A 22,025-nucleotide genomic window follows, 5' to 3' on the forward strand; every position below is an offset into this window, starting at 1 on the left:
GTTCTGATTCAAGCATTTTAAGTGTTTTGCTCTCCTTTCCTATCCTTACCTTCTCCTGTCGATATCTCAGGTCTGAAGAAGCAGACCGAGGAGCATTTGGCCCTCACGGTGCTGAACCACTGGGAGGAGATCCCCAGGGTGGGCTGCAAGCTTGTCCCTGAACACGTGGAGACCAGACCCCTGCTGAACCCTGACAAACCCGGCATCGAACAGGTAGGAAGGATCCATGTTTTGTGCGGGAGGTAATGAAACAGATTGATATTAGAGTTCAGCTGTTTTTTTTCTCTGTGCATTCAAAGGGCCGTATTGAGATGTGGGTGGACATGTTTCCTATGGACATGCCTGCTCCTGGACCCGCGATTGACATATCACCACGGAAACCAAAGAGGTAGGCGTAGGCTGGAGCAAACGAGACAAACGTCACAATGATGATGATGTTTTTTTGATTGTGCAAAGCCGTAAATGCAATGCAGTTTCACCTGAGAAGAGATTTGTTAGTTTCCCTCAAAGTTCCTAAATTTCTTTGAGTGTTTTTTTTTCAACAGAATATGTAGTTTTACCCCCAAGTTGAATAATGGTGAGTCTGTTTGAATAGTTAGCGCTCTACTTACTGTCAAATATAAGTCCAACCGTGTGTGTATGTGTTCCTTCCTCCTCCCCTTACCAGATATGAGCTCAGGGTGATTATTTGGAATACAGACGAAGTAATACTGGAGGACGATGATTACTTCACTGGGGAAAAGTCCAGTGACATATTTGTCAGGGGGTAGGTACAGAGGGACGCGGTGACCGAGCCTCGTCCCGTGGGTGTGAGCTGTGTGTGGATTTTTTTTTTTGTTGCAGTTAACCATTACTTTTTTTTGTTTTGTTTCCATTTTTTTGTTTCTGTGTGCGTATTCGTGTGGTGTCTGTCTTTGTGTTTGTGGTGTGTCTCCTGTCTATCTGTCTGTCGTCCTCTCTCTCTCCTCTGGTCAATGCTCTGCTGGTGTCTAGCTTTGAGCTTCGTGTTGTTATTTGGAACACTGATGACGTAATTCTAGAGGACGATGCTTTCATGACAGGAGAGAAGATGTCTGACATCTATGTCAGGGGGTAAACACACGATTCCATCGCATGGCTCGTACCTCCCTTCCTCCCCCCTCCTGAAGGCCTGACGTCACCCCTCTCTCCCCTTTTCCCACTTCCTGTCTCAACTCTCCATCCAGCACGTTACCTCGCTTGTCCTAAACTCTCCAAATAGCACGCTGAAAACTTTTGCCAAGTAAAAAAATTGACTTAATTCAGGATCAAACCACATAAACAACTTGTTGACTACACTTGTAATCCTTATTATGGTATATAAGCTATAAACAGTCCATTGGCATTCACACAGCTCAAATTTAGAGTTATGCTGAGATTAAATATTTGTTTATGTCCCTGAAAACTGCTGAAGCCTCTCAACTATCATGAATAAGAAGTCCTTTTTTTCTTAATTGTTCATTTGTTTGCTTTTCTTATTTTTTGCCTAACAACTATTTTCCCTTTTTTATAAAAACAATTTTTTATTTTATTTTGTCAAACTACTCTTTTCCTTTCTTTTGTAAAGCCACTACTATTTTTTATTTCATTTTGCCAGAATATTGTATTGATTTTTGTAAACTACTTTTCATTTATGTCAAACTACTATTTTCTTAATGTCAAAGTACTGTATTCTTGGTTTTGTTAAACTACTATTTTATTTTACTTTGTTTTTTGTCCAACAACTATCTTATTTCATTCTGTCAAACAGTTATTTCCATTTATTGTTATGTCAAACTATTTTTTTTGTCCTGGTTATAAGTTTTTTTTTTTCTTTCCTGTTTTTGTAAAACAAACGAAAAAAATGTGTAGACCATCAAACAACCACTTACATTTTGTCAAAATACAATTTTCCTTTTTTATGTCAACCTATCATTTTCTTTTCTCTTATATCAAACTATTATTTCCAACGCCAAGCAGCAACTTTTGCTGTCATCACTGATGTGGCAGGGCTTTTGAACAAGGGAGGATATCTTTTTTTTTTAAATTACAATCAATTTTTTTTTCCAAGGATTGTGGTTTGATCCTATATTGCCAATTGTGCTGGAAATTACTTGACTTTCTAAGAGACTTCAAAATATTTATTATTTTAAGATAGTTGGAGCTTTTTGCATGTATATAAGCAGAGAATATGCATGGCACTACAGAGCTCCAATGTTTCGAATAACATTGTTATGTTGCAGCCTGGTCCCGATACTAGGACCTTCTTCATGGCAGACATTTTAACATTTTGAAGAATTTGTGAATTAAATGTGCCTTCTGTCCAATGCAATTCCCATTTACTCAGCCTCAAAATAATGTGAAACAGATCCAATTATCAGGAATGGAAGATGGAGGGTTGAGGCATAATGTGACCAAACATATAGTAGAAAAAGCAAAGGGGGAACTAATATCTTGACCAATGCCTCATCCCATTAAATGTGCCAGCATGATAAACAACATCAGTTTCTTGTAGCTGGTACATAAATGTAATGCAGTCACTGTTAATGTTTTCTACTGTGCCTGTGGTAACATGTAAAATGTCTACAATGAAAAAGGTCAGTAACTCTACTGATAGTTTATTCCTTTTCAAAGTTGTTAAAGTTTTGCAGAGCCTCCTCACTCCTGCACCTCTTAACCAAACGTACTTTTCCCTCAGCTCACCTGGTGTCACCCGTGGACCTCAGGACCATACTATAACAAACGGGGTGCCATCCTAAAACAACCCTCAATAGACCACATTCATACGGCAGCCATTTTCCTTCTGACATCACACTCGGCGCAGGGATGCTCAAAGGTCGTGCTTCTTTTTTTCCAGGTTGCAAATCATATAAACAGAAAAAATCAGACAAATAGTTATCGTTTCAGACTTTAATGTTGATCAGCAACTGCAAAAAAAGATAGATTGCAAAAATGCAGAAAGAAACTGACACCTATTTCAAGGTAAAACAACATGTTTCACAACCTACTACCTTCCGTAAGCTAACAGCTAACATGAGCATTAAGCCACTTTGCACAGCTTCGACACATTTAAGCCCGAAAAGGAAACACATTGGATGTTATTGAATAGAAATGTCAGCTGGGAAGTAATTGAATGCCAAGATATCAATATTTTTTTTACCTTAAAATATGGCCTGATCACACTCAGATTTTCACAATCCATCATGCTTTAAGTTGATGATCATCCAGTAATTGCTAAATTGATAACAATTAGTCTGATTCTCTATATTTAGATGAGTTGCAACATGGAAAACAGCACCTATTATTATTATTAATGTTATGAGCAGGATTAGAGCTTACCGCCCGAGCGCAATGTCAAAGGAAAATGGCCGTCGTCTGAATATATTCACCGCTTGGAGGTTGATAAAGTATTTTAGAAGTCGAGACTCTTGTATTCAGTGCTGACTCAACCATCAGTACTGACTGTCAGACAGGAGGATGTGGTTGTTTCAGATGCATCCAGTATTGTGATAGAGTGAATATGTTTCAGTTGTTGGGTTACATGAGCTCAGGCACGTTTAGTGACTTTATCCTTCTCAGTCCCAGCTTAGTTAATTCCAGTACATGTCAGATAGCAAATCACAGCACATTTTCCTCACATTTTCTTGTCCTCACTAAGATGTTTTAGGCTGACAGTCCCCCCTGCTCCTCCTGACTGATGAAGTCAGACTCACTCAACTGTTAGCGAAAGAGCTCCCGCCGGCACAGCCTCACCTCATAGGCTCTGATCGTCTGCTTAGTGCATCCGGACACTAAAAAATAGCTTTTACTTTAGGAAAATTTCAGATAATTTTCACTAATGGCATTATTGCAAGCTTTTTGTATGCATGGCTTTTGAAAAATAGTGTGAAGCTCCAACATCAAATCAGATTGTTACACCATCTCTCACACATGTATATGGATCTGATTTGGTTTTGGAGAGCCACATTATATGTTTTGATTTTTGACCTATTAGCATCATCTCTCTTGTTAACGTGTCCTATGCTCTTGTCTGAATCAACCAAATTAACATCCAGTAACTAACAGACGATTGTAATTCCCTGAGTTAGACCTTAGTAGTGCATGACTGACAAAATAACAAAGTCTATCCACTTAGCTCCCTAAACCGTGATCTAAAGACCTCTGTGACCCTTCCCCATAGATGGCTGAAAGGACAACAGGAGGACAAGCAGGACACAGATGTGCACTATCACTCTCTGACTGGTGAGGGCAACTTTAACTGGCGCTTTGTCTTCCCCTTTGATTACCTCATGGCCGAGGAGAAGATTGTCATCTCGAAGAAAGAGTCCATGTTCTCCTGGGATGAGACTGAATATAAGATCCCTCCTCGCCTCACGCTGCAGGTCTGGGACGCCGATCACTTCTCCGCCGATGATTTCCTGGGTGAGGACTGATGTTTTTGTCGCTTGTCCTCAGCAGAAATTTCCCCCTGATTCAACACAAATGATCACCGCTCTTACTGTCTGACTGCCACCACTCTCAGGTGCGATTGAGTTGGACCTAAACCGGTTCCCTCGTGGCGCCAAGACGGCCAAGCAGTGTTCCCTTGACATGATCCGAAATGAGCACGAGCTGCCCACCATTTCCATCTTCAAACAGAAGCGGGTCAAAGGCTGGTGGCCATTCGTGGCCCGAGATGAGAACGACGAGATGGAGCTCACGGTAAGTTAGTGAAGACGGTGAACTACTGAAGATACCAGCACTGCAGAGTCACACCACGACATGATCTTGTAATTGTTTCATAAATCATTTTCAGACAGCAGTTGGAAAGCCACATGAAGCGAAATGAATCTGATTTAAATTTAACAGCATGAAGAAGAATGTATTTAAAGAACAAACTATTAGAGCAGGCAAGAACACTTCCAAAGCAAAAACTCATTTATTCAGTATTACCCAAGCTTCTACAGCTAGAAGTGTAAGTGTGTTAGCTTCTGTAGTTACATGGGTTTGAACTCATGTTACAATGATTTCACATTATTTCTCATGGGAATTGTTTTTTTGCATTTTTTTGTAATTTTTGCAAAACAGGTTTGCAAATCAGTACCCGATCATTTTGCATGATTTGATGTGTACAAAAGACAGGATACCAATCTATACAGACAGAATATTGTTTACATCACCTGTGAAAGGAAGAAAGGTCAAGTATAAATATACCTAAACAGACTGCGTCTAGCTGATTATTATTAACTTTGATATGTTATCAAACATGTTGTCATCCCAGGGTAAAGTAGAAGCTGAGCTTCATCTGGTGACAGCAGAAGAAGCCGAGAAGAGTCCTGTCGGACTTGGACGAAATGAGCCGGATCCACTGGAGAAACCCAAGTAAGATATTACATCATCACAATATATGACGTGTCAAACTCTCACAAATGCACATACTAAAATTTGAGGATAGTTGTGTGGAGCAAATAAAAGGCACAAACATGACTGTCCTTTAAATTTCCTCTTCGAGAAGTTCATCCTCTCAGTGCAAAAAGCAGTGGATCCAATGCTGCGTCACGGATCAGCGCCAGCCAAGACTAAATATTTAATGAAGCTGTGATTTGGTCTTTTTTGACCCTGCACTGCTTTTTGCACTGCCTAAAGACCACTGTTACACTTTCGCACTCGTTTCTCCTCCTACCATCTCTTCAACTGTCTCCCTCTGTCTCTCCCCCTCCCCTGGTCCCTCCCCTCCTTTTTGCGTGTGACTCCCCCTTTCTCCTCACCCTCTTTCTCCCTGTCTTTGGCTCCATCTGCATTCCTTTACTTTTTCCCCTCTCTACCTCCCTCCACAAAGTCGCCCGGACACCAGTCTAATGTGGTTTCTGAGCCCGCTGAAGTCCATTCGTTACTTCATCTGGCACAACTACCGCTGGCTGATCCTCAAGGTCCTGGGCCTGATACTGCTGCTGCTCATGCTGGGTCTCTTCCTCTACTCAATCCCCGGCTACCTGGTCAAGAAGATACTGGGGGCCTGACGTGCTGGTAGCCTCCGCCCCCGTCCTCGCCGTCTCTGCTTCTCTAGTTAATCCCCTTTTGCTTCCTGGATTCTCCTGTCCTGTCACGCCAGACTCTTTGTTTCCTCTATTTTCCTTCATGTTTGTCTCTCCTCTGTTGGCTCAGCTGTAGATTAGTGTCAGTCTCTTTTGCCACCGAGTGCCATTACACATCTCATCTGTGACCAGCTGTTTGGTATGAAAACACATATTCATAAAAGTCAGTAAATGACATAAATGAAATGACGTGAGGCTACGCCTGGAGAAGGTTGTTTTTGTAATTCCATGTCAGACGCCTATCTGACATTTACAAGTGTGAATCCACAGAATATAGAAACAAAAGAAGAGCAGCTGACGTTTTCAGTGACATTTGGTTGCCTGATTGTTATTATCCTCCATGAGAACACAACAAGAAACGCAATACTAACCAAGTCGCAAGAATTATTTTTTTATTGCAGGAGACACATTGGTGGTGACATTGGCTTCAAACATCAGTATTTTGTTAATTCTAAAGAAATCATACACAACAGCATAAACACAATACTCTAGGACACTTTACAAAATAGTTTGAGCTGTGAGCCAAGTTTTATTTTTAAATGCAGAGCTATTTAACTTTAAGTCACACATCTAAATTGCATTATTAAGGTTTATTGTACATTTATCATGAAATGTGGCGAACATTGGTACTGAACATCTGGTAGTGATAATATCTGCACCTTTCTCATGTCCCATATAATCTCCTGAATATGTTGTAGGAATAGATTTAACTTTATCATCAGTAAATTCATAGCACATTGATTGCATCTGGGATAATAATAATCTTTTTCTGTGGCATCTCTCTGAGGGGAGCAGCTCAAACTCAGGGTAGACGGGATGTGTTTGGTCATTAATAAAACCAGAATAAAGAATACAAGTTTGCATGTAAAAGGTGCTATTGAGTCTCATGTGTGGCTGTTGGTATGACATAGACTGTGACTCCAAATAAACAAAAAATACACTTAAATTATTGACATTCAAAAAGATAAATCTCTCCTTAAAATGTTCGGTTAAATGCACCAACACAGTCAGAAACAGACGGCCCCGGACAGACATCAGGGTTCTGAGCTGTTGGTCAGTCATCCATCCATCCATCTTGTTTGTGTGGATGTTTTTATTGTTCAGCTTTCACTCTGTGGTGTGAACTTTTGTTCCTCTGGAACATTATAGAAATGCGGGTTGTGAGCATGCTGTAGTGAACATCAATATTCATTAATGCGGCTTATTAACCACTAACACCAGCTTTCTCTCTCTCTCTCTCTCTCTCTCTCCGTCACTCCTCCCTTGTCTCATTCCATCGCTCACCCCTCATCAACTCACTCCCCCACCTGCACGCCATCCTCTCCACATTCCTCTGAAACATCCATCCATTCCCTCCGCCTCTAGTCGCCCAGACACCACCTTCCTGTGGTTCCTGAGCCCGCTGAAAGCCATCCGCTACCTGGTGTGCAACCGCTACAAGTGGCTGATCATCAAGATCGTGCTGGCCCTGCTGCTGCTCATCATGCTGGGCCTCTTCCTCTACAGCATGCCGGGCTACCTTGTCAAGAAGCTGCTGGGGGCCTGAGAGGCTGCTGGGAGGACACGGGAGGGGGGTGGCCAGCCGGATAGATGAAAGGATGGGTGAACGAGAGAGACAAGGAGGAAGAGGAGGAGGAGGAGGTCATCGGAAGAAAAAAAAAAAACAGCTTGCCACCTTCCGCCTTAGCTCCGAGGAGAGAGGCAGACACCACCTCCCCCAAAATCATGAGAAACACTAACCGTCTGCTCCTCTGTCCAATCTGCAGCAACGCTCAGTGTGTGGACTCCATCCTTGAACTGACTAAAAAGCAATCATTTGCCACAAATGTAACCCCTTCTTCCTCCTCTACTTCTTCTTCTTCTTCTTCTTTTCGAGCAATGTCACATGACAATGAATGTTTCTTTACGTGGTTAAACCGCTAATTGAGCTCAATCCGGAGTGTTGTGTTTCGTGGCCAGACGATTGCATGGGCGTTCATTTCAAGTGATGCTGTACGATCTCCCATTACTGCTACAATGTTTGCTGTCGATTTAGGTAAATAGGGAACAAATGAACAATGTGTTTTAAGTAACACTTTGCAACCCCCCCTTCCCTCCTTATATTTAGCATTCATAAGCTCCATATAAACATTTAATAAACGGTTAACTACAATGCAGTTATAATCAGATATAAGGATGTTTATGAATGAGCAGTTTTTATCAGCAATCATAACTTCTCCTGTGAAGACGTGTTTTATATTATTGTACCTGTGTCATTCGTGTTCTGTTCATACACTGACCAGCCTCCCCTCTCAGTGCCCACAAGAGGAGTTAACGGTTGTTGACGAGCACACTGATAAACACTTACATCTGCTCATAATTACATCATCCCGTATTCAATGTTTACGTGCTGCTGATGAATGCTCTCAAGGGTGGTTGAGGCAAAGTGTTGCCATTTTTGCGGTCTTTGCACACTTCGAGAATAATAAGGAAGAAACAAAAAAAATAATAAAGATGTCTATTTTCCTAATGAAGTTCAGAGAGACATAGAACAAGGTGACTTCAAAATGAAAAATCAAACGAGTAAAGAAGCTTTCTACAGGGTTCCGCCGCGATGCCCAGTGTTTAACTGCTTGGCTCAAGGCAGCCGATGCCAGACTTTGGTCAAAGAGTATTTGCAAATAATTCCAATTAAAAAAAAAAAAAAAGTTTTATCTCATTTTCTTATTAGACATATGTGGACCAGACATGCACTCTCACAAATGCTGTATGCTTATTCCGCCCCTGATTTTTGTGTAAGTATGTACAGGAAATGCTCTTCAGTTCGCTGTCCCACTGATAAAAACCCCCATGGGAGAATAAAATGTATTATTTGCAGATCTCATTTGACTAAGTCTGAGTCAAAAGTCCTCAAAAGCAACAAATACCCGAGGTTATTGCTGTTTCCTACACAAAATGTAGATTTATGTCAATATGCATGCATCATCGTGATAACTGACCTCAGAGGTCATGTGTGTTGGCATGACTGTCTTTCCAGCTCGACACAAACCAAATCACCGACCCTGTTATCTCTAACGCTACAGATAATGTGGGAACATGTTTAAAGTGCACTTGAGTGGAGTGGTGAAGGGAGGACTGCGTTGATTCTCAAAACTCAGCTCCGTGTCGAATCGTTTGCGGTGTCCGTCACTCCCTCTCAAAACTTGCCTGTGCTTGACCTCATTTGAGTTCCAGTCTTTGTTTGTGATTACATGTTTTACCGATTACAAGAGTTATCGTTTGCACTAAACCTGCCTGTTTTTACAATTGATTTGTGTTTATATATCTGTTGAAATGTGTGCAGTATTTATTTTCTGTCTGTTTTGGCAATTTGAAATAAACTGAATTCCATGGACAACATGTTTGGGATTGTTAAAGCAGCTAGTAGTAATATCTGTACATGAACAATGGCTCACATTAAACTGGATCTGTGAGTAGACGTTCTCAAATCTCTGCTGTTCCCCAGTTCTGTATCACTTTAAGGAACAGTGCACCCAAAAATGAAAATTCAGTTATTATCTACACACCCCTTTACGGCCAGGTAAAATGTCATGGTTCACAGAACATCTTTGGAGCTTCACAGCTAAACAGTGTTGCAGCATTCAAACAACTGAAGTAAAAAAAAAAACAACAACAAATACATAAAATGGCTTCATACTGCTCATCAGGTGTAATCCAAGTCCCTGGAGTCACCCTCAGCATGCGGTCAAGCTCGTGCTTTAACTTGAATTGGGGTGTGCGCTAGCGTTTTCAGTTCAGTGGCTACGATGAAGTTTCTCAGCTAAATCTTTTCAAATCAATGTGTGATCTCGTGGCTTGTGGAGACTTGGATTACTACAAAAAAAATCCTTCATTTAATTTAATCGTTGTTTGGGAGATCACTGTTTGAATGAGAAGCTCAAGAAATATTTAATGGACTACAAAACTTTCCATCGGCATGGGGTGAGTAGGGTAATGGCTTTTCATTAGTGAACTGTTCCTTTTAAGCATTTTTCAGTTCAGTGTTTGGGTTTTTTCATTTTGCAAATTTATGTTATGGCCTCCGGACATCGGACCACATCTCAAGGTAAAACCACAGGTAATTTTTTTTCCCCTTAAGATGGCGACAGAATCCAATCATAGCGAACGCTGTAAAGCTCTCTCTAGCCCCTTACCTTCTTGGATTTATCATAGGAAATTTCGATAGACATAGACTAACAAACGTCCTGCCCTCATACTAGAAAACAAATGTTGGGGAACTATGAAATAAAAATGAATGTTACTGCAGCTCCGTCTGTTACATGTGGGTATTTGCTAACAAGTTAGCTTTAACAACGTCAGTGAGGGCAGTATGTCAATGTGTCCACAGCTGGCTTCTGCTGCCTCCAAGTGGCAATATAATTAGTTGCAGGCTTCAGTTCATCGGGCGCACTAAAACCCTCTGAATCTCTGTTTGCAGTCGTCCCAGCAGCAGCATGTCGTGGCTGCTCAGCCCGGTGAGGACGATGTGTATCCTGGCCTGGAGGCACTACAAGCTGCACTGTGTGGTGCTGCTGGCTGCCGTGCTGGGCCTGCTCTTCCTGGGACTGCTCTTCTTCTCTCTGCCCTCGGAGCTCAGCCACAAGCTTTTCAACCCCGCTGGATGAAGACATCGAGACTCTACTATTGTGTGTGCACTTTGTATCCCACAAGAACTGATGTATGTTTTACTGATGATGAAGTTGGTTGTTTCTGTCATTTTTTTCCTCTAGGACTGTGGAAATAAAAACCTGCAAACCACGCTGACTTGATCCTTTATACATACTCTGATATATAGATCATTTGACAAGCCCTATTTCCTTGGTTAATCTTTTGGTCAATAAAATGTCTGAAATTCTGGAAAAATTCACGTCACGTGTACCCAAAATACTCGATTTACAATTCAAATTCCATTCGACCTATCACACTTTTAAATTATACAAGTTACTACTCTTCTAAGTGGGTGTCCCACAACTGCACTGAATATCTGGAACCAGTGTGCACGTCCAAAAAACAGACATAAACTTAAACACAGACTCATAAGTCTGAGGTAAGCAACTGTTGCAGCATCAGCCGCAGCTCTTTGTTCTGCTGCTCAAGATCTTCGGTCTCAGGGACGAGCTCAGAGATCTCTGTCAGGACCGCACTGGGAACACAGAAGAGAGAAAAGCTTGTTCAGAAAACACAGGGATGTTTGCTTTGTGTGTGAGTGCATGCTTGAAACTCACTGGTACTGCGTCAGTGTGCTCTCCGCTGCGTCCCAGAGCTTCAGTTCGTCCTCAGAGATCACGTTGCCCATACTCTCCCAGTAAGCTTCATCCGCAGAAGCATCCCGAGCTTCTACATGCTGAAAACTCTTTTGGTGGGCTGAGCTCCTCCTGAAAGCCCCGGGGGAACACGTTAGCATCACATGTTCATTACAGCGTTGATTATTGCAGTAATTGTGGTCTTACCTTGACCTCGTGAGCTGCTCTAGGAAATGTTTTAGAGCAGGCACAACATGTTTTGGATCAGTGAGTTCAGAGGTGAGGTTGGTCTCAGCTTCCTCCCCAAACTCAACGAAAACATCCTGCGGACAGACAAAACAATGACAGAAGACGCAGAGATAGTACTTGTCTTCTTTGATGAGGCATCCATCCCTCCACTGCATCTGTTTCCTTCCTCACCTCTGTCGGCTGTCTCTGCTGGTGTTTGGACTTAATTAAGAAATGAGCCAACTTCGGCAAATCCTCCTCTTCGATGCCAAAAGACTGGAAGAGCAAAAGAAAACCGACATGTCTGGTTGTTCAGGATTTTCTCCATACAATCCATTGATGCATTACACTACAAGGACTCACAGTAAGGAGAGAGGCCAGCTTCACAACGGTCTGCTCTTCCTTCTCCAGGGGGGCCAGCAGGCTCAGAAGTTTGTCCTCTACCAGGAAGCCCTGAGACAGATGGAAGGGAAACCTTTGGTCAAAAAAGCAAATTGTAGAAATAACAACTGCTGAGTGTATTACAGGGGTAATATGCCAGACTATTGGCATGAGAGCGGTGACTTCCTGGTGTCTGTGACCCACAGAGACTTTAGACTTAAACACAGCCATAAAAGTGGTAACTCTCAGGAAATATCAATATCCCAAATTGTTTTGTATCATTTTGATGCATTACATAAAACATCCTTGCCCTCTTACTATAAAAAAATATCAACTGTAAAGTTTTTTCTCACCGCCTCATCACACAGCAACTCCATCACTTTCTTCACCATCTCCGTCGTCAACTTCCCCTCATCCACCTCTGTACCACTCTCGCTCAGTGCCTCTCTCCCTTCTCTGTACGTTTCCATGTCCATGCTCTCAGTGTCTGCCTCCAGCTGAGGCCCGACTGAGGCGTCCATCATCCTCTGACTGCCGGTTTCAAACGACTGTGACTCGGCCTGGCGGTCGGGCCGCCTTGAGTGTTTCTGAGGCTGAATGGGACCAGAACGCTCCATGAACGGCAAAGGAGGCCGCTCCCAGGCTAGACCAAGGTGCTGTTTGTAGATCAGTGACTCAATGACCAAAACCCTCTCCACTAGCTGCTTCACCTCTGCTTCGATCATCAGCCACATCTCTTCAAATTTTTTGACATCAGCCGCAGCAAAGTGCCTGCATGAAGTCAAGGAGGATGGGTGTAGTTTCAGGTATAAGAAGCAAACAATCGCACATTATGGCAAGTGATATGATGATTATAACTCACTTGATTTTCTTCTGTATGCATTCATACTGCTGGATGTTGCGTTTGTAGTCGTCAGACAAATACTGGTTCCTTTTTGTAAACTGTTGCTCCTGACTCTTGCACTTTTCCACCAGGTTTTTCATATCTGTCCTCAGGCTTAAAAGCAAAGCAAGCCCGAGTAGAAGATGTGAATGTATAAAATATAACAGTGTGTGTGTGAGAGAGAGAGAGAGAGAGAGAGAGAGAGAGAGAGAGAGAGACAGAGAGAGAGAGAGAGAGAGAGAGAGAATCTGTACTACCTGATGATCCTGCTCTTCATATGGGCCAGGTTGAATTTGTTTCTTGATAAGTCATCCTCGTGCTTGATTTCTTTTAGCTTCGCGACCATACTGTTGCCCTTTATCTGTTGAAGTTCTCTCTCCTGAACCTGCAGAGGCAGGAACAGGAGTCTCTGATTCCTGGGCGTTTTTATTTTTGTCAAATTGTGAAACATTCAAAACATTTTATTCTTGGCAACATATTCAGAATCACTACAACTATCTACTATTTTACTGTTCTATATCATTCCAGTTCAAAGGGAAAATGTGGGTTGATCAGACGCACTGTTAGTAACACAGAAACTATTATCTTGTTCTTTATGCGAACCTGAAACTTTTCATTCTGTTCTATGCTGATGATGCTGTCCTTGTCGCTGATCTCCAACATCAGATGGTGAATTATGGTTTCATACTCCTCCACTTTCTCCTTCCTCTGCATCAACCTCTCCCCCTAGAGGTAGATATCGTTAGATACAGAGTCCATAACTGTAAGATACAAGATATTATTTAAGACTGTGTGTGTTGTTTTCAATTTCAGCTGTGCACACCTCTTTGTCCAAAAGTTCCTTCATGTATTGCTCCCATTCGCTCTTGTATTTTGTGAGTAAGACGTCAGTTTCCTGCTGATAAACTCTCTGCAAACAGCACAAGTGCTACCGTTAGTGACAATGACAACAATATATATTTATATATAAGATGAAGAGTCTAACTCCACAACAGCAGCTCTGTGAGGCAGTACTTTTAGCTCAGTGCTAACAGGCTTTTGATTGGCAGATATAACATTTACCACATTCACCGTCTTAGCTCCGTGAGTTAGCATACTAACATTCGCTAATTAGCACTGAACCAAATGTACAGCTGAGGCTTATGGGAATGTCAGTTTTACCACATTCATCTGATTTCAAATGGATCGGACAAATTATTTAAAGCTGCTCCTTGACCCACATCCAGACCTACCTCCATCTGAGCCAGCTCCTCCCTGTAGGCCTTTGTCAAGGTTTTGATTTGCTCTTCCATCCTCTCCATCATCAGGTCCAGCTCCTCTGCCTGCTTCCTTAAGTCTTTAACATAGCGATCATCTCCAGCCTTTAGCTCCTATTCACATACACAGGAAGTGACCCAATGAATGGACAAGGCCTTCAGAAGACAATGGCAAACACCAACAAAAACTTGTCATTACTCTTCCATAGAGTGTATGTCTGGCTTCAGTTGGTGACTATTAAAAATATATCCTAGATAAAAAAAAACAAAAAAAAAAAAACAGGTTGATTGATTTACCTGTTGTAGGTCGTTGATGAGTTTTTTCTTGTCTTCTAAGAGAACAGCCCATAACTGCTGCTGGTTGCTGAGGGCCTCCTGCAGCTCCTGAGGAATCAACTTTTGCTTAGCTACTGACCACCCTCTGGTGATCTCCTCAAACCTTTCCTGGCTGGATTTTGCATCATTCTCCAGCCGCTCCAATCTGAACAAACATGGTGGCAAACAGGAGTGAAGAAGAACAAAAGGTGAGGATGGTGTGGAGAATGTAGCAAGTAAAATTACTGCTTACTTTTTGTTTTGTTTCTGCAAATATGTACTCTATGGCTGAAAATGACCTTAGTCTGCGTGCTTCCTCCAACTCTGTCCTTCGCATTGACTCTTTGGCATCAGCTGCTGTTTGGATGTTGGTCACCAATGCCGACAAATCTCTCTGCAGACCGATTATCCTCTGAGAAGTGATCAGCTGACATAAAAGAGAATAGTTTCTATTCATGCTCTGGTACTGCTTAATTAGGTTAGTTACACATATACAATAATATTACCTGTAACAGATACAACATTTTTTTTGGTGAGTGATTTCAGATTACTGTTCACCTTGGAGAAACATAATGCATTCCTAATCATTGGTAAGTAGCCTACATTGATTACCAAAGTTTAAAAGGACATGTATGTTTAATAGTCCGTATTTGGAAATTAAACAAACCTTTTCACTTCCCTCCACCTCCTCCTCTTCAGGCCAGTTCTCCTGAGACTCCTCTTTGACCTCCACAGTGGGGTCCTCCTCCGCCTCCTGTGTGGAGACCCTGATGGTGTAATGTTAGAGCACAGTAGACATACGCACAATAAAACACTCTAAATATTGTTATTTCTACCCTTCATTTTTCACACATTACGCCACAGTAACGTTAAGCTAACTAGTTACCCGCTCTTGGACTCCTGGTTTTCGGAAAACACAGAGGGTTCAGACGCCTCCTCTGGGTCCTTCTCAACTTCTTCCATATTAACAACGTGCTGTATAAAGGTCACTGACTGAAATAGCTAAATGCTGCGGTGATGAAGACAGCAGACATTAAATATCAGACAGCAGAAAGTAGCTGGTCCGTGTCGCCGTTGTCCGTTTACACGTTGCTATGGCGACAGAGCCTCCAGAGTGATGAGTGCTGCTTTCAAGTGCCCCTCGTAAATGCGACATTTCAAGACGGTAATCAAGAATTGTCCGGAAAAAAAATGGTTATATGAACAAGAGGGAACTATATACAGTATATACCATACCCGTTATGCATTTAGACTTTTTAATGCATGTAAATGCATGTAAAAACTTTTTTCTACTATCAAAACAAGAAGCAAATGAAAACTTGGCTGACCACCTGAAGATTATCCACCAATACAGAACAGGGTTATATGGAGGACTGAGACTACCAAAATCCAAAACACAGATGGATGAATAAATAAATGGTCAATGAATTGGGATGCCATAAATGCTTTAGACAAATTGAAAATACGTGTGGGCTTTAAAGGTCCCATATTATACTGTTTTTCGTCAATTTCACACAGCTGTCAGAGGTCCAAAAACTCTGTATTCGATATGCATTGCCCCACATGGTCCTGAATTTCAGCTGTCCAAAAGTCGCTCTACAGAGCTCCATTCAGAGCAGTCTGTTTCTGTGTCTGCACCTTTAAATGCTAACAAGCTCCGTCTGTCAATGCCTACTTGGAGAGCCCTTCATGCTACGTCACTCTCATGGAGAGGATGCCCCTTGCCTTAGCAGTTAGCATGTGCTAATGTTTACAGTGGATGTATATATGGCTATGGCTCGCAGAGATTTTTTCGTTGAACCATACCAGTTTGACCCAGAATGGGACCCAGAAGGAGAGGCTCCTGAAGAAGTACAGACTCTGTGGCTGCAGCAAGACGTTTCAGAATGGTCAGTGTGTCTGTATAATGTTAGTTTGTTCGTATGTGTTGTTACATTTACCACCATGAAGCTAATGGCTAACAGCTAGCGAAAGCTGTGTTTGTCTCCAGCACAGTCTCAAAACTGTTGGACATTGTTCGCATCGTCTCTGTCTCCAGTCTGCACGTTTCCAGACTTTTTACTGTGACAAACAAGCGCCATCGGAATATTATTAACATAAAACTTGCTTCAAACACCATTGCATAGCGGACCGAAGCGGAGCTAACTAGTTAGCCAGTTTCCAGCCGACTTCACCATACTCGTAGGCAACTGTAAATACTATCAAACTGTGGCGTCACTTTTCGGTGGCTCGGGTGCAGTTGCCGGGTCCAGTATGGTTGGGACTGATCCTTTTACGAGGGTCGGTGTCGAGGCAAAGCCGGCTTTGTACTGACCCTCAATACTGAAGCAGTCTGATGTGAAGTGGTTAGCACACACACACAAGCTAACACGAACAGTAGCCGGCACCTTGTCTTAAAATATGAAAAGCGACCACTGTCTCTTCTGTTGTTCTGTAGCTGGGACAGAATAGAGACACTGATGTTGATTTTTACAACAGAGCGTGTCTAGCTTTGAGCGACAACTTTGTGAAACACTGCTGTCTTACAGCAGGACACGCCGAACTTCCCCTCAGGGATGAACACCCCCCTCTCAGATATCTCCTATCACCGAGCAGAGGAGGCCGGCCTATGATAATGACTCCTTTCATTACGTAACGACAGGAGCAGATTCTGAACAGCCTGTTGGAGCGCCGTGTTACCAGTGGGTGGGCTGCAGAGACCATGCAGGAATCACTTGTTTTCCTCATTCTGGGAGTTGGCAGGCTCAGGGAGGACCAGCTTATATATGTAGAGACCAGAGAAAACGTGTTTTTCATAATTAATGAAAAAAGTGGCATGAATTGATAGTTCTGTATTTATTTACCTTTGTATTAATTCAGCTATTTATTTACTTTCTAATCTAATTTTCATATTTATTTATTTACTTATGTATCTATTTATTTTCTTTGTTTAGTCATTTAGTTAGTTAGTGAGTTAGTTAGATATCTAGGCTATGAATCTATCTTTTCCAGTATCTATTTGTTTATTTATTTATTTATAAAGTTGTATATTCCGTTATTTATCTACCTATCTCCGGTAGTTAGTTAGTTAGTCAGTTAGTTGGTTGGTTAGTTGGTCCCTTTATTTATTTTCCAGCATTAATTTATTAATTTGTTAGGCTATTTAGTTATATATGGCTTTATTATTCATATAATCTACTTATTATTGTTTATTTACTTGTGCTTTTGGAAGTGTCAGTCCTCCATAATCAACTTAGGATGTGGGTCATTATTATCCAATATACAGCAAGAGAATGTTGCAAGAGAAAAACAGTAAAATAGTGATTGTCTGGGATCAATAATTTATCATGCATGGCTTGGTGCTACCATCTAGTGGCAGCATCCTGTTCCAACTATCTGAGCGGTTGTCATAAATGTAATGATCACTGTGAGACCGTGTACAGAAAGGTCAGGCGTGTTTGTAAGAACCTGCAGTGGTCCTTAAGGCAGTTAAGGCAAGAAAAAACACATATTAACACACAGCCTTTTCACATGTGAGGTCAGTAGGTCAGGTTGCCTGAAAACATTGTGTTAACACCAAATGGAAAATGACTTAAAGTAACTATCACAACTACACTACTACAGAATTTTCATATATCTTAGATTTGGTGCTAATTGACAACATTTGACAACTTAATCAGCATGAGAAAACAGATCAAAATAAATCAAGTCTAAGTTTAAAAAAAAAAAAAAAGTATATTTCAAGTGCAAAATTTAGGATACTCATCCCAAACACAGATGTCTACTGACAAACAGACACAGCAGATACTAGTTCAAACAGGTAAACAACATGGACAAATCGTATAATTGTTTAACAAATACAGTTAATTTGCATGCACTTAAAAAAGACACAAAAAATGTAAATGCTAGGTTTACAGTTGGGAAAAGTATCAACAGTGAACACAGCTACCCATGAGAGCTTTAATGTTCAGTTGATGGACAGAGGGCACGCTCACTTTCCAGGCAAAACAAAGTGGTGTGCTTCTATATGTTATATTCAGAACCTGACTTTAGGTGGCGCTACTGTCTTGTGATAAATCCTACTCAGGCGCCACAAACTAATATCCTCGAAATGTGTCCTTTTTGACACGCAGCATGTTTTAAACACATGCAGATTTTTGCAGCTCTCGTGCGTGTAGTTCAAAAACAGAAATCCAATGAGTCACACGCACTATATATATTCATGCACACAAACACTCCACACCAATAATAAACGTCTTCTCAAGCTGATGGCAAGATGAGCACTCTCTGGTCGTCCGCACAAACAAAACCCACACATGGGTCAGATGTTCCTGCCCTGAGGAGTGGCCCCCACACTTCCTGCCTGTTGGCAGCTCTCATGCTCGCCCTCTCGCCCCCTGGGGCACCTCGCCGCTCTTTTGGCCTCAAGTGGCCTCGGTTGCAGCTGAGCCACAATGGATGTAAGTCAGCCAGCAAAGGTTTCTGACATATGATCCAGCATCTGTGATGTCACCAACAGCTGACCTGTCATAAGACCTTTGTGAGAGGGGGGAAGTAAGGAGATGAATGAGGAGAAGGCCTTATTTCCAACAGACCCTTAGCCGACCCTTGCATCGAGCTGCTGAGATTACAAACTGAATGACTGCCATTAGAGAGTGATTCTATAATCTATCATAATACCATAAGCTAGGGATTGACAGACTTTGACCCCACTCGCAGGTGTATAATAAGCCCCATTCACTCTGCATATGCGCTGTGAGAGAGGGTGCATGTGTGTGTGTCCGCTAATTCCTACTCCAAGGGGCATATGTTTACTCCTTGTTCAACAAAGCATCATATTCATTGCTCAGGGGTTGAGAGGTGCATAATCTAAGCCTGACCTTCAGTCAGTTAACTAACTGACAGCTTAGAGCATTGGTGGTGGTGGTGGGGGTTGCATAACCACTTAAGTTCTGACTAACAGTTTCTTAATATTGCCATAACGAAGGAGACCTTCGTCGCCGGGCAGCACAGGATGCAGTGTACAGGCTGCAGAGGACATGAGGATGATTGTAGAGAACAGCAGGGAATTCAAAGGCATTTAGTCTAGAGGAGGTCGTGACCTTGTGAAAGAACAACACAGTCATTTAACAAAAATCGTAAAAAAACAAAAAAAACAAAACAAAAAACGAAGGCCAGATTCAAAAACGACATGAAGAGCATCCCCCTACTCTTCCATCAAACATGAAATGTACTGGCCTTGTGTCAAGGTAACTTGTGCAAAGAGAAGTATGTTTTTGCCATCTGCTGGAGTATCTATTGCAAACAGCCCCGAAAATCACCCTGTTGCCTCTATAGCTACGTTGAAAATATTAAGAGAGAGTTAGGGATGCAGACGAGCATGGACACAGACAGGAAGAGAGACAAAGAGGCTGTTGCAGGAAAAATGATAATCCAAATCTATTCAGAAGTTTCCTGGATAATTATTGTGGAAAACAGAATGATCTCAAGGTCTGTGAAGTGGAGGACACTTGCCGGTCATCATTCCTCTCCAGATGAGGTCTGAGGAAAGGTTTGTGTTGTCATTTAAGCCACTCAGTCATCAACTTCAGCCATCGTGCTCCAACATTCCTGCTTCACATGCTCCTCAGCTTGAAAAAAGTCAACTAACCAGTTCACGCGTTATAAAAGCTGAGAGCTCAGAAGGAAAAGGGGATGAATGGCTGCACAATTTGTCAGTTCTGTACAGAGCGTACACTGTAGTGAGATTTCATCAAACAGCTGTTTATCTGAGGAGCTTTTTAGATGTTGATTAACTTTTTAACTTTTCTTATAGCAATGCATTAGCAAAAAGCTAAATGTATTAAAACTGTTGGAAAGTAGTAGAAGCAGATTTTTTAGATAAAATGTAGTGTGTATTAAATTAAATATTACAGCTATGACGATGAGTGAAGTGCTCAGATCTTGTACTTAATTGTGCGATATGTCAGAATTTAGTTTTTTTTTTTTAAATCATTCAAAACCTAAATAAAATTTGTATTATGTATTACACTAATCAAAATTAACCATTATCTTAAGAAGACAATAAACGTAGAGGGATGCAATATTTGCATCTGAATCACGTTGGATTAGTATAAAGCCGCAGAAAATGGAGATACTCAGGTAAAGCACCTCAAAATTGGACTTAAAGGGTAACTTTGGTTGTATTTAATCTGATAGATTTCCTCCAGTGATGTCATGCAGTGGCTAAATTGCATTGTGGGTAATGCAGGCATCTGGTTTTGAAAACACAGAAGAATGTGTGGAACGTAAAAGGTGACATAAACTGTAAACAGTAATAAACTGTCCACTTTAGGTCCAACAGTGCTATAGGAGTGCAATGCTAGACTAGTGGACTAGAGCTACATTACCCACAATGCAACATAACCACTGAATGACATCACCAGAGGCAAATTATCAGATTACATGCAGCTTCCTCTGGAGCCAAAGAAACAACTTTTTTTCACATATAAAGTAGAACTCTTTAATGTTTGAAATTGCAGGAGTTACCCTTTAAGTGCAGTACTTTCTACCAGTAGTTAATTAATGTCAGTCAGCACTACTGCTGGACTGAAGATGATGGATTACAGCATTAAGAATTATAACATAAAAATAAAGCTATATTGTAATAACTGTTTAATCATTCATTTTGTTTGTATAAACTGTCCCGTATTTTGTCTCTTCTGTGTTTGACACAGTCCCTTTTCATTGTTCTCTTAAAAAAAAAAAGACCTTTAGCATATTTTTCCCACATTAATCCATCAGAGAACTGGGGCAAGCAATCGAGATCAGCTGTATGAGTCAGTTTACAAAAATATTAATTTCTTCCACATAAACCATCACACTTACAGTAGAATTATTCTCAAAGTCATTTTTTTTCTTATCAAAGCTCTTTGTGAGTGGATTAGGTGTACAATAATTATGGCTGTGATTAGGCTGTGATTACTGGTGGATTGTAGTTTTTGCTGCGCTGCAGTCAGTTTAGTTCAGAAGGTAGACAAGCTGCCTCCTTTACTGCATTGTAGCAAGGACAAATATATTGTGCAGCCAATATAACACAAATTTAAACATGTAGATACGTGCACACTGGATACATTGGTAAAAAGGAAAATGCTCTTGTTGCAGCTAACTAAATGTTGATCATCTTGCCTCCCGCAGACCTGTAACAAAAGCCACCTCTGTCTCTGAAGGTGAAGTATGGCAGACCAAAGATTAGGAAACTAAGCCTCTTAACACTCAAACATCACAAGGATATTGTCTTTTTGCCAGATGTGGAGCCGATAACTAAAATTCACCTGAATAATGTTTCTTTATTAGTTTGTGTTGAACTGATATGATGATCCAAATATGTTAAATCATCTGGCAAAACATGATGTAAGGTGAATATAAATATGTACACTCTTCATCTGGCAGCCATGGTAACAAGTTACTGTGCAGATTAATAACTATGCCTAGAATATAATCAGCTCATATAACATGAATATAGAACACAAAGTACACTTAAAAATGAACCTGCCCAACAGCAATGGTGTAAAGTATCTTTTTACTAAAATAGACTACTTACCTTTTTACTATCTACTATAATTACTTTTAAGAATAAATGTTTATATAAAACATATAGTCAGTTAATAAA

At 41.2% G+C, this 22,025-nt stretch overlaps 2 protein-coding genes and 1 long non-coding RNA gene across 15 annotated transcripts in view; 2 read left to right on the top strand and 1 right to left on the bottom strand.

Annotated features, from left to right (window-relative positions):
- Positions 1-9,727, top strand: part of otofa (otoferlin a) — an 84,443-nt gene extending 74,716 nt beyond the window's left edge. For 9 of the 13 annotated variants that reach the window (XM_037086008.1, XM_037086010.1, XM_037086009.1 and 6 more), the window contains 7 exons: positions 71-213; positions 300-388; positions 668-766; positions 4,178-4,419; positions 4,520-4,698; positions 5,258-5,358; positions 7,437-7,617. In XM_037086008.1, coding sequence (XP_036941903.1) covers positions 71-213; positions 300-388; positions 668-766; positions 4,178-4,419; positions 4,520-4,698; positions 5,258-5,358; positions 7,437-7,617 — 1,034 coding nt within the window. Of the gene's footprint in view, positions 1-70; positions 214-299; positions 389-545; positions 578-667; positions 767-4,177; positions 4,420-4,519; positions 4,699-5,257; positions 5,359-5,815; positions 5,997-7,436 lie in introns of those variants that run through there. The other 4 variants (XM_037086006.1, XM_037086014.1, XM_037086011.1 and 1 more) reach the window with 4 other exon arrangements.
- A 1,122-nt stretch (positions 9,728-10,849) lies between these two features.
- Positions 10,850-15,499, bottom strand: drc1 (dynein regulatory complex subunit 1 homolog (Chlamydomonas)). The gene is made up of 15 exons (XM_037086020.1): positions 15,282-15,499; positions 15,063-15,162; positions 14,695-14,822; positions 14,378-14,561; positions 14,057-14,194; positions 13,648-13,734; positions 13,428-13,550; positions 13,082-13,209; positions 12,804-12,938; positions 12,295-12,712; positions 11,924-12,013; positions 11,753-11,836; positions 11,540-11,655; positions 11,315-11,464; positions 10,850-11,232 (listed from the first exon to the last, which is right to left on the bottom strand). The coding sequence occupies exons 1-15, from the start codon at positions 15,356-15,358 to the stop codon at positions 11,124-11,126; spliced, it is 2,067 nt and encodes a 688-aa protein (XP_036941915.1). The 5' UTR covers positions 15,359-15,499; the 3' UTR covers positions 10,850-11,123.
- Positions 15,500-16,242: 743 nt separating this feature from the next.
- LOC119012219 overlaps positions 16,243-22,025 on the top strand; it is a 30,123-nt gene continuing 24,340 nt past the window's right edge. Inside the window, exon 1 of the long non-coding RNA XR_005072401.1 lies at positions 16,243-16,284. This is a non-coding gene — a long non-coding RNA (uncharacterized LOC119012219). The remainder of the gene's footprint in view (positions 16,285-22,025) is intronic.

This window comes from Acanthopagrus latus, chromosome 22 (assembly GCF_904848185.1).
Source record: "Acanthopagrus latus isolate v.2019 chromosome 22, fAcaLat1.1, whole genome shotgun sequence".
Taxonomy (NCBI): domain Eukaryota; kingdom Metazoa; phylum Chordata; class Actinopteri; order Spariformes; family Sparidae; genus Acanthopagrus; species Acanthopagrus latus.